The following is a 12,782-nucleotide window of genomic DNA, read 5'->3' as shown; positions in this document are numbered from 1 at the left end:
TCAACTAAATGAAACTTTCGAATTTGTTTTGATTACCCGTTAAATGTGACAACGGTTTCATAAAGAACTTAATTGTATCAAAAAGCGTATAAACAAATATTTGCTTATAACAGTATGTACGTGTGTTTAACCCTTAAATGCATGATTTTTTTTCTATCTGAAAAAAATTTATATGGAATCTACACCCATACAATTTCAGAAAATGGAAACAAAAACCACCAAATTTTTATTTTTATGAGTTTATTTAAAAAAATGAGCTGTTGCATATCTGCAACAGCATGAATTTATGACAGCAATTTTTTAGAGCAATTGTGTGTCTTATTGAAGCAAAACGAGAGTCCACAATTTTCACAGCCAATTGTATCTTCCACGAGGACTAATTTCGAGTCAATGCCCAACATTATCTGTTGGCAGATTCTTTAACGTACTTGTACTGGTCCTCGCCTCTTCTTTGCTTGAAGCTTTAACACAATCCTGTTTTCAACACTAAGTTTTCCACCCATAAATGCATGGTGTTGCAGATATACAACAGCCCGTTTTCTTGAATTTGCATAGGGTTGTAGATTTACAATATTCACATAAACACAATTTTAGCAAATACCACATGTATAAAGCAAATTTAATTTTTTTAACATTGAATTATACATGTACAGGTAATGAATGGAAATTTTGTATACACTTTCGTAAGAAAATGCAATTTTCGTAAGAAAATAAACCAAGGCTTAAAATTAAATAATGATGTGATTTATTTACATACAGCATCATACATTGATACAATATTCTTATTGGAATATACATTTGAATGGTATGTTGCAGTTTTGCAACAATATGCATTTAAGGGTTAAGTAATTAACTTCTTGTAACAATTCCCTTTTCAGGGATCCTACAAATTGCATGCGCAAAACAAAATTATTCAATACATTTTGTTGTATGTATGCATTTACATATATACGTTTAGCATATGTATACACATACATACATACATACATATGTACGTTTAGTATATGTATACACATACATTCATACATATGTACGTGCGCCAGTACATACTATGTAAATATACACATTGAATCCCTTTTGGAACTTCTTTCTGACTAGTTAATGATTAGACCTCGACATTTGTTACCAACACGAAGCCGGAAAGAAAATATATTCTTAGGTAGTCTTGACTGTGATTACAATGTCTTGGCTTTTACTGAAATATGGCTAAAACCAACTTTACTCAATTCGGAAAATTCGTGTAATATTTATGAAATCTTTAGAAAAGATCGTTTGGACATAATGGGTGGGGCGTTTTCATTGTTGTTCAAACGGATTTCGCTGCAGAAGAAATTCAACTTTTTGAAATGAATGACATTGAAATGCTCGTTCACTTGCGTCATCTTACCTTTCATACCTGCTCAATCCGACTCATCTATATGTATCAGAGCTGGGAAATTTAAGATTTCGATTACATTTCAATTACGATTGCTTAATTGTAATCCTAAATTTATATACGATTACTTTAATCGTAATCATAAATGTTACCATTACGATCATAATAATTGTAATCTTAAAAATTTAAGGACTCAGATTACTGTAATCGTAATCATGAAATACACGATTAAGAATACTGTTACTGAGATCTTAAAAATTTTAAGATTACAATTACAGTAATTGTAATCATGAAAACTACGATTACGTTGCTTGAATCCAATATCGTTTACTAAAATTGATTTGGACCTACATACTTTGAGATTAAATAAGCTTTAATATAGCTTAAAAATAAGAACAAACAATTTGCAGCTTTTACGTGTAATTCACAGTAGAATATCGATGCGCCTCAAAATTGTGTCCGATTTCACCCATAAATTTGCAGATAACTCTTAAACTGATAATTTGATTGCATTGTATAGCAAGTTCATAGGGTTCGAAGACATTTAATCTGGTGGAGAGCTTTTGGCGATGTGAGAATCAGACCCGGATATTTTTGGGAAAAATTTAAAATTGTTTCTCAATTTGAAAAAAAAACGATAACTTCACGGATTCTTAAAACCTATTCTAGTTTTTTATTTTTGACCTCATATTCAGATTCTGTGAGTTATTTTACATAGCAAATGACTATAAAATTCACGATTTTCAACTATTTTGTTAAAAACTATTTTCCCCGAATACATATGGTTTTCTAAATTTTGAAATGCAATGCGCAAGTATTCATATTCGAATAAAATTTTGCACAGCTTATTTTTAGGCCAAGACATCTTCCGTCCGTTAAACTGTATATTAAAAAAATGTTGAAATAACGAACGGTCTAATGCACATACTTATATAAACTAGACAATGAACTAAAAATACATTACAAACTGTTAAAATCTGCAATTTCAGATATTAGACCTTTTGAATGATATACCGTGGCGAAAATATAAATAGGTTTCATGTTATATAAATAAATAGGAAGGACGCATTCTTTGGCTGTTTTTCTTTCGTTTATTTGATGTTTATTTTTTTATGAAAGTGTTGCTCGTTATGTACCGTTATATACATAAGTCGAAACATCAAACTTTGTACAAAAATTGGGAAAATTCTACAAATATTCACCAAAATTTTGAGCTGAGTATGCAGTTTTGTAGCCAATTCAATTTTTATTATAATAAAGTGGAAGTTTTAGGTAGCTAGCACTTACCTTTGAGTTTTGGCATGTTTTTTGTGGAAGGTGTTGCTCATTTTCTCCATATAAAAAAGTTTTCGAACAAGCTTTGTATGGAAGATAATGCGCAAAACAAAAACTTCAAAAAATCAACGGTAAAGTACTGCTTGACGTGGCAAGTCCAAGTCCTTTTCAAAAGTCTGTCAAACTCAAGAATTTCCAAAAGAGATTGCAGGAGCAGTTACACCTTGCATTTAAAGTGGCTTTCGAAAGCATTTTTTATTTCTGAAAATCAAACTCTCGATACTACTTTTGGTCTGTTTACACGGTGAATGCAGACAATTCCACTTTCAACTATGTTACTAGACATTCTTATGCTTATAACATAATTACTTACCTAACCAATAGCTTAACTGCAGCTAAGAGGTCAGGTAAGTTGTAAGAATTTCCACATGGGGTCATAGGCAGGGTTTATTTCTTCCTTTTTACAATTTTACTTTCGTTTGCTTGTACTCAACAAAGACGGCCGCCATGGTGCAGAGGATAGAGTGTAAATTTGTAGGCACCTCTATTAGACCGATCGTAATATGCTTAACAATTTTTGTAAGTAGGATGAAATCTTAAAATGGAAAATTTTGAATTTCATTGGTAAACATTTTCTCGCTAGATATTTTCTCTACTGACGTTCTCATGTCCTTATTTAAGGAAACCTCACCACTTGTCAACCTATCAAACAAAATTTCGGGGACTGTCGACATAAACAATAATTAAATAAGAATAAAACGACTAGAGGGTACAGTATATTGGATGTGGTTGTGCACACCTTGGCACATACACATGTATGTATGTATGTAAATTCATTGTCAATATTTAAAGTAAATTTGTGCATCAGAATGTATGTTTGCACGCATTAAATGAGCCTGAGCACGCAAGGCAATTTAGGTTATAGATAACGCAAGTGCTTTCCTTACTTATTCGCGTGTTTTCTACTTTTTCATCAATCTAATATTTACAAGCTTACATTTGTAAATATGTACATACTCGTATTTAAAAAACGGTAAAGGTTATGATAGTGTCAACAGTCTAGCCCCAGTGACTAGTTCACTTTGCAACTACATAGAAATGACTATTGAGGCTTTAGTTGCAAAAAAATTTCGACTTTTTTACAAGTGACTAATCAGTCGATGACAGCTAAGTCTTAGGTGGATCAGAAGCTAATTTTTGAAAATTGCATATAAAGGATATTGAATATAAGCCCTCCACAGGGCTTCGAATAGATAATCCGGGCCCGAGCCTTCTCTACCAAACAAAAAAAAAATTGTAATCAAATCATTGAACTTAGCAAAACATATTTATTTCCGAACTTAATTTACGAAAAATCCGGGCCTGGGCGAATCGTTGCAGATACACATTTAAAGGCGAAGGAAGCAGCAACACTGTTTACATATGTAATACATGTGTACATATGTAATAAAAGTATTTGATGTAATTTTAGTAATAAATCACGGCTCTATTGTACTTCACAAAGGGTTCGTCCTGCGATAGTGTGCATACAACCTCATTTAATGCAGGGCATGTTTGTTAGTTAGTATTACACAGTTTATTATCTATATACTAGTGTCCGACCGAAGGTTCGGCCTGGCTTCGGTTTTCGGATTATTCAGCTGGTTTTTTATCTTTGGCTTCGGCCTTCGACTGAAAATGCCGAACAATTAGGCAATTCACAAGGTGTTGTTCACGACAGTTGTTAAAATTTTGTGGTTGTTTCGCATCTTTATAATTGATATGAATTCTTACAGAAATAAAAAATACTGGGCCATTTTCATAGAAGTGAATCAGCCAGCAGATATTTAAATCCTTTCAGGAATTATTACATTTCCCGACACATAAATAAATACAAGATAATCCAACTAGATGGAATAGTTCCTTTACCATTATGGAAAGGCTCTTAGAGCAAAAACAAGCGATTAATATGTTTGCTGTTAAAAATTTTCTTTATAAATACACTGCCGGCGGATGAGTGGGCGAATATAATTTAAGTTTAGCCTATTTTGAAATTATGTTTTTTAACGCTACACTTAACATTTGTTTTAATGAATCATGTATATCTATAGTAATTACCAGGGAACGGATTTTTAGGACCTAAAAACCTATAAAAAAGGCAAAATAAAGTAACGAAATAGGCTGGAAAAGGCAAAATAAAATAGCGAAAAAGGCAGGAAAAGGCAAAAAAAAGGTATTGCAAAGTAGGTGCAAAAGTATATTTATTTTAGAAATGTTTATATTACAAGTAAAACGAGAAAAACTATGAACTAGTTTCATTATATGAAAAATTTGTACTTTGAATCTTTGACTATTTTATCCTTTCGAGTTTCTAACTCATAAAACTTTAATCTGTATAGTTGTAGTAACATTGAACCACAAGATGCATTTTGAAGTTTTCTGGCAGCATTTTCATTCGATTTTCGCGAAGAAAAGCCTTGAATGTATTAAATGTGCGCTCGACGTAAGTTGATACAAGTAAAGCCCAATTTAAATATGGAACGTTTGAAGCGTTCATATTATCAGGAATAAGGGCGTTTTCCTCGCCCTTTACAATTTCATCCACACTCCTTATTGTTTTCAAGCCTACGTTAGCTGAGAAAACGGCTTTGAATTTTTTCAACACCAATTTGGCAAGAGGTCCCTGCGCTTCTATAAGCCGCATGGGCATGTGTATATTTTTTAATCTTAAAAAAAAAAATTGTAAATGCCATAATCACTTTTTTAAAGGTAGAAAAGGCAAAAAAAGGCAAATATCTTAAAAAAGGCAAAAAAAAGGCAAATATCTTAAAAAAGGCAAAAAAAGGCATTATCAAATGTGTATATATGGAATCAGGGAACTTAATCGTGGACATTCTTAATCGAATATACTCTATCTCTTTAGCAGAAAAAAAGGCAATTTCCATAAAATCCGTTCCCTGGTAATTACTCTAGTAGCTATGATTGAAAAAAATTACAAACTGCCGAAACAGACGAGTGTTAAGTATCCGATTTGAAGGGTAAAATGTTAAAATCCTTGCATCGCCACTTTAATACTTTAAATTATATGGTTGCTATTTACTTTCATCGATCCAAGATTCAAATCCAAATATTTTACCGCAGATGAATTGGAACAATGCAAAAGAACACTTCGTGTAATGAAGACACTTTTGTTGAAGAAAATGTCGTATCGAATCCTAGTAACCTCTGGGAATCTCATGATAAATCTGCAAAGCTGAAATAAGCGTATATTTAGACCAACCCCATGTTCTTCGTTTATAATTTAAAAAAGGTTGCGAAAAAGTATTTAACTGCGCCACCAACGAGTGTGGATAGCGAGCAATTATTTAGTACAGCTGGTCAGCTGTACCCCCATATACGATCAAATAGGAGAAAATGCAGACAAGCTTCTTTTTTTTTGGCTTATAACATAAAGCTATTTAATTTTATCAAAGTTACTTCAAGTCTTTAAAATTCCCTTTAACGTTAAGACTGCACTTTTTATTAAAAAAATAATACAAATAATTTGTTACGAAATAAAAAATCACAGAAATATTATTTTTGAAACTTTACTTAACTAGAACTTAATTTTTAATATTCGGCTTCGGAGTTCGTAGTACCTAATATTCGGATTCGGCTTCGGCCAAAATTCCAGCTTCGGCCCGACACTAGTACATACCTACACAGCTCCATGTGTATGGGTCATTATTTTATAAATCGTACAGTTTAAAAAAAAATACTTTTTTAAAAGATACCCACATTTTTTTGGTACTTTCTCAGAATTTTAGTCGGCGCCTGTGTCGGGAATTCATAAGATTTTTTTGAAAGCTACAATGATTTACCGAACTTTGCCACGTTCGAAATTAAATATCTTTGGTTCAAGTAATCGTATCCATTTTTTATATTAAAAAATTAATATGCTAATTGTACGCAGTTATCATTCTTCAAAATAAAAAAGTGGGTACGATACGATTACTAGAACCAAAGATATTGAATTTTGAAAGTGGCGAAGTTCGATCGGCAAACAATCGTGAGTAAGCCAAAATTAAAAAACTTTCATATCTCTGACAACAAAATGTTTTGATTATATTATGTATGATACAAACAAAGTTTTAGCCGCATCCAAAACGAAAAATGTGTGCGATTTATAAAATAATGACCCGTATCTACATATGTACATATGTATGTACTTATATGTAGAGAGATATTCAAATGACTGTTTGTACACGCAATATTTTCGTTAAAAGACAATAAATTCAATTAATACTTAATTCATTAATTTATATGATTTATTAAAAATTATTCGCGACGTTAAATTAAATAAAACAATGAACGTTGTTATGAACTTATGTTTAGCATAATAATCCATTGGTCGCATTTATGCTACATTTTCTTTGAAAATATGCATACGATAATAATAATAGATTGGCGCTTACACATATTTTAGTGTTTGGCCGAGCTCTTCTCCTCCGATTTGTGCAATGCGCCTTGATGTTGTCACACAAAGCTACAGTTTTACACCGACTCCGAACGGCGATTGTATTTTTATGAGAAGCTGTTTTTCATGGCAGAATACACTCGGAGGTTTAACATTGCCTGCCGAGGTACGACCGCTGTTATGAAAATAACTTTTTTCTATTTTCTTTTCGCTGTTGTTGGGGTTGAACCCAGGCGCAGCGGAGTGGAAGCGCACACTGCTTACCACTACACCACAGCGGCCGACGTGCATACGATAGAATACGCAAAAAAGAGCCAACGAATTTGGAGCTGACTTACTTTCCTTTAATTTAAAAATTTCAGGTATTAGTCATTTTCTGCATGTAGATATATTTTTCGGTTTTACGCTTAGTATCTAGCTCTCAAGCAAAAGCAAAACCTATATATAAAATGACGCACACGAAATGGCTAAAAAATTTTCTTGTGTAAATTTCCTTAAAGCAGTAAGCAGTTCTTAAGAAATTTGCTACGCTTTCTACTACGGTTTTCTAAAGTTTTTTTGTGAAACCAGAGCAAAAGGGCAGCCCATGTTTGCAACAGAAATCTTGGCCAATTTCGGTTTCCTTTTCGATTACACTGACCAACAGAATTTTTGAAGAATCAGAATCTGACCATGGTTTTTGAGCCATGATCGGATGTTACGATTCGGACCCAGGCGATCTTCAGCTGTAGGCAGTTTTTGACAATCAGCTGATAGTGTTGTACGAAAGAATTCCTCGCACATTAAAACGTCATGGGATTAATTCCGTTAAAAATGTCAAACTTTTCAACGGAGACAACAGGGGCCTATTTCATAAAGCGACAGTGATAATTTTGTAACGACAAGCAATTTCCGTGTTGTCAGTGACAATTCGACAGTTTGGTGGGAGTTTTGTTTCATAAAAACAATTGTCACCACCTCTTAAATTCCATGAGAAATTCCATTGAAAAAGTGACAAATTGTTATTGTCGGAGTTTAAAATTTTCGCCAGTCATATGAAATTTATACGTTATGTAATATTGCATTTGCTTTATTTTAGTTTTAAGAACTATTCAAATCATTGAAATGTAATGAAATGTGCGCAATTACCATATAAATAAATTTACAAAACTCTCCTGTGAAAGCTTTCCGACGAAGCTATTTGGTTTTGTCGCCATTGTCGCGACAATTTTGTTAGAGTGACAATTGTCAGCACAATTGTCGACAATATACCATAATATCACTGTCGTTTTCCAAAAATTTTCACAGTTGCCTACAAACGTATATGAAACATGGTAAGAGTTATTACCGGTCGCACCAACAAGTTAAGTGAAAAATTGTCTCTTCGCTTCTGCCAGTTCTCGTATTAAATTCAAATAAAAGATAATAATTTTCCTTTAAATTGCTTTCGTGAAACTGGCTTTTAGTGTTGCCACGGCGCATACTATATGGGCCTAGTATATACATATGCATGGATAAATATGGGTATTTCGAATCTGGCGTTACGTGACACTTGAATGACAAAAAAAAAACATTTAAAAAGTTAAAATTTCAAAACGGTTTTCTAGATTTTCATAGTAATTAAATTGCCCCTTATTTAGTAAAAACATTACAACTATTGGTAGTAGCTGCCGGGACGTTACAAAAAACAGAAGTGGATTTTGACTTCGGTTACAAAATTGCACAACTCTGCCAATTGGGCAAGCATTTTATGTAACAGTTTTTGTAGTAACATTTGAAATGTTAAAGGCTAATTTTGCAAGTTTTTTAATGTAAAAATATTTTCTACTTTTTGCTTGAATCAGCTCAATTATCTGACGTGACGTTATCAGCGCCACCAGCGGTTTAATTTTTTGCAAATCTATGTCATATTACGTTTCAACTAAACATGGCAAATGTGAAACAAATCAGAGCATAAATACCAGTGTTGCCAGAACTTTTTGGGCCGACCGGCTAGATTGGCAAAAAAAAGCGGCTAAAAACGGCTAAAATGTTTTAGTGAAATTTCACATAGACTCTGGCAAAAAACGGCTAAAATGCTTTAGTGAAAATTCACATGCTTTATTTAAATAAATCGCAAGAAACGAAAGACTAGTTAACACCATTAATTTATATCGAGTGTATATTCCTCATCATCAAATGAATCACTATTGTATATATCACCTGAATTCGTTAATTTTAAGAGATCGTCATCTACAGTAAAATTATGGCAGCATTTTTCTTCACGTTTTAAACCGTATCTTATATATAAAATAGCGTTTAACGTTTTAACGCACATTGGATTTCTTTGCTTAGTTTTTATTATATTCATTGAACTAAATATTCGGTCTACTTCTGCCTTACTTATAGGCAAAACAAGAAAACTAAAAACTAGGTTGCAAAGGTCAGCAAAAGGGTTTTCTCCTAGGGCATTTCGAAATTGATAAACTTCGGCCCAAAATTTTACAGTTGAGTCTAAATTACTCCAGGTATGTAACGTTAACCGTTGCCATTGCATCTCTATGGATGTTATTTCGTCGGAATTATATTTGTGGTTTTGTTGCTGTAGTTGAACAAATACTTTTGGTTTAATTACTCTTAATGCATTTCCAACCGAAAAAAGTCAATTTTTTTTAGTGTGGCATTATTTGTAGGGAGGCGTTGGCGTAATTCCTTTATTAAAGTGATAATAAAATAGCGACCATTTTCTCGAATTATTTTCTCGGCTTCGTGGTCAAAAGCGTTTGTGCTTACTTTTGTTTTTAAATACTCTGAGGAAATGGAGCAAGGTATGGTTCCAACGGGGAGCATATAGGATCAAATGTGTCCGCGCTAATAACCACTAGGGAGCATAGATGCGAAAGTAAAACATTGAGTTCATTAAAAATCTTCATTGGGTCTGCATTATTGCTTTCGAACAACTTGTTTACTTTTTGCACCTGAAAATTAGGCAAATAGTAAAATCGGCTAAAAACGGCTAACTTTTTTTTACAAACCGGCTAACAAATCGGCTGCCGGCTAGATCGAATTTTCTCCGGCTAGTTGCTATCAAAACCGGCTAAATCTAGCCGGAAAACGGCTAAAATGGCAACGCTGATAATTACTGCTTTTCAAAATATCTCGACCCTGGCGCCACCTAAGGAGACATTTTTTGGCAAAAATGTTTCTGCCCACATAACCAGCATATATTATAAAAAGCAGCCAAATCTGCCTATAAATAAGTTATATATAGGACTTTTATTTTTTCGCGGTAGACTTTTCGCTGGAAACGCCCATATCCAGCTTTACACGTAAAATAAATAACATTTTGAATGGGTATTGGAAGTTTTATTCTAAAATTCTTTTAGGTGCTCATACTATTGTTGCTGTATAATTTATTACGACCAATTTACGCTTTATTAAAAGTAGAATATAAATCTAGTTGTAAAGAGTTTGCATTTGTAAATTGATTTATTCATGAAACGGCTGTGTCTGTCTACATATATGTATGTATGTGAGTATGTAAGCGTATAATAGAATATTTATATCATTGTCATATATATTAGTCGGATCTTTGTGTTTAGAAATTTCCTTGTTTCTTAAAAATCGTTCGATCCAGCTCCATACATTTCAAATTATGTCTCGATATACATACATATGTTTATTATGTTAAACTTTTATTGATACAACATATGAACAGTTCAGTTTTAATGTTTGAATTGTGCATTTTAGTGGTTTGTAACTACAATATGTATGTACGTACATCACTACATCTACACATTTTCAACCTCTTACAGAACAATTGCTATTTCTTGAATTTCAATTTTGAATAAAAATACGAACTACACAGCCGGAACAAAGTATTGGCACAGCAAATTTTTCACAATATATGCAACAATTTTCATTCTAATATTTTCCGCTAATTTCGTGTAAAAATATGGTTCATTCTACAACAAAAAACATAAAAATGTAATTCCTAAACTTTGTGCAAAACTCGCGAAAATTCAGCAAATTATCATGAAACTTTTCAACTTTTTAATCAGATTCTTTAGAATTTTTTTAAGTATGCAGATTTGTAGCCCAATCAAATTTATTATAATAAAGTTTAAGTAGCTTGGAATTACTGTTGATTTTTGGCAATTTTTTTCACGTAGTCTCTTCCATACAACATTTTTTTTTGAAACTACTTTATATGGGAAAAATGCAAAACATCTTCAACAAAAAAAATTTCAAAAAACAACGCGAACTTGCATTTTTTTACTTGAATTTAATGGGCTGCAAAACTGCACACTCCGAAAAATTCTATAAAATATGATTAAAAAGTTGAAAATTTTGATAAAAATTTGCTGAATTTTCTCGAGTTTTGCACAAAGTTCAGGAATTATATTTTTATGTTTTTTGTTGTTAAATGAACCATATTTTTATACAAAATTGGCGGAAAAATATTAGAATAAATTTTTTTGCATATATTGTAAAAAATTTGCTGTGCCAATACTTTGTTCCGGCAGTGTACATACATACATACCAAGGCATATTGAATAGATAGCAGCAGTATAGCAGCTGATTTGAATTTTTCGTGAATTTTGTCTCTAAATTGTTATTTTTGTTTACATTTTACCTAAAAATGTCATATTTTGTTAACCCTATTAGACTTATTACAGGCCACAAGCAACAACAAAATACATACACGCAACTGATTGTGTTGGATCTGATGCTATTACCAGTTCAATGCGTCTTGGCATATGTACCGTAAGTCCAACTAATTTTCAATATTTCTGTAGCTTATAATTTTATTTTATTCTGTATCTTATTTTTTATTTTATTTATATGTATTATAAATGAGTATGCATCTATGTATGTAATTGTGCAAAAACATTTGTAAATAACGCTTTCAAGGACTTTTTTTTGCATTGACAATGTCGCCACAAATAATCTTATCACTGAAGCTCGGAACACTTTGACGACAGCAAGCGACAAGCAGCAAATGTCAAATTTTAAATACACACGTTCTTACGGACACAATTATTTTGACGACAGCACGACATCTTGGCTGCAGGACTGCAATTGTCGACGTCGCCAAATTAAATCTATTTCTAATTTTGCCGGCGACAATGAGTAGATGTAGTGCTGCAAAATTAAATTGTCGCAAAATTAATCACATATTCTTGATAGTTCATGTTTTTCTTATTTAATTAAATAAAAATACACAATTTGTAAAATAAATATACCAAAATGTCAAACTTTAAAATCAGCTGTTTGCTATGTCGCTGAGGTCTTCAAAATGTTTAAGAAGCTGGCTTCAAGGCGACATTTGTCGACAAAATGATGTCGCTGTCGTTACGTCGTGAAGTTGCAGTCGTCAAAGTGTTCCGAGCTTAATACATATTATATACTTGTTGGCTATGGTTTATCCACTGAACGAAAAAAATAACGAATGCTTCTATAATTATAAAAAGACACGCACATATGTATGCATATATGCGATGAAGTAAATATTTTAATAACTTAATTATACGTATATTCATACATCTACATAAATGTATACAGTGACTCAAACAAGTGTTCATATGTGGCTTTTTTAATATTCACAATCTTTTTCAAAAAATTTTTTTTTTGTTATTTTTAATGCTTTAACCATAAACATGTTAATCAAAGTTTCAAACTTTCTATAACATTTCAAACTATTTAATCTGAATAAAGTGGAAGTTTCAAGCGGCCAAA

The 12,782-nt window shown here is 32.3% G+C and overlaps 1 protein-coding gene across 1 annotated transcript in view; it reads left to right on the top strand.

The window, feature by feature from the left end:
- Positions 1-11,515: 11,515 nt before the first annotated feature.
- Positions 11,516-12,782, top strand: part of LOC108363256 (uncharacterized) — a 175,805-nt gene continuing 174,538 nt past the window's right edge. Inside the window, exon 1 of the mRNA XM_017616557.1 lies at positions 11,516-11,810. Coding sequence (XP_017472046.1) covers positions 11,686-11,810 — 125 coding nt within the window. The 5' untranslated portion in view covers positions 11,516-11,685. The remainder of the gene's footprint in view (positions 11,811-12,782) is intronic.

This window comes from Rhagoletis zephyria, unplaced genomic scaffold, assembly GCF_001687245.7.
Source record: "Rhagoletis zephyria isolate East Lansing unplaced genomic scaffold, Rhagoletis_zephyria_1.1 Rzeph_scaffold_00025, whole genome shotgun sequence".
Classification (NCBI taxonomy): Eukaryota; Metazoa; Arthropoda; class Insecta; order Diptera; family Tephritidae; genus Rhagoletis; species Rhagoletis zephyria.
The sequence above is the reverse complement of the archived record's forward strand: the minus strand, read 5'-3'. Positions and strand labels throughout refer to the sequence as shown.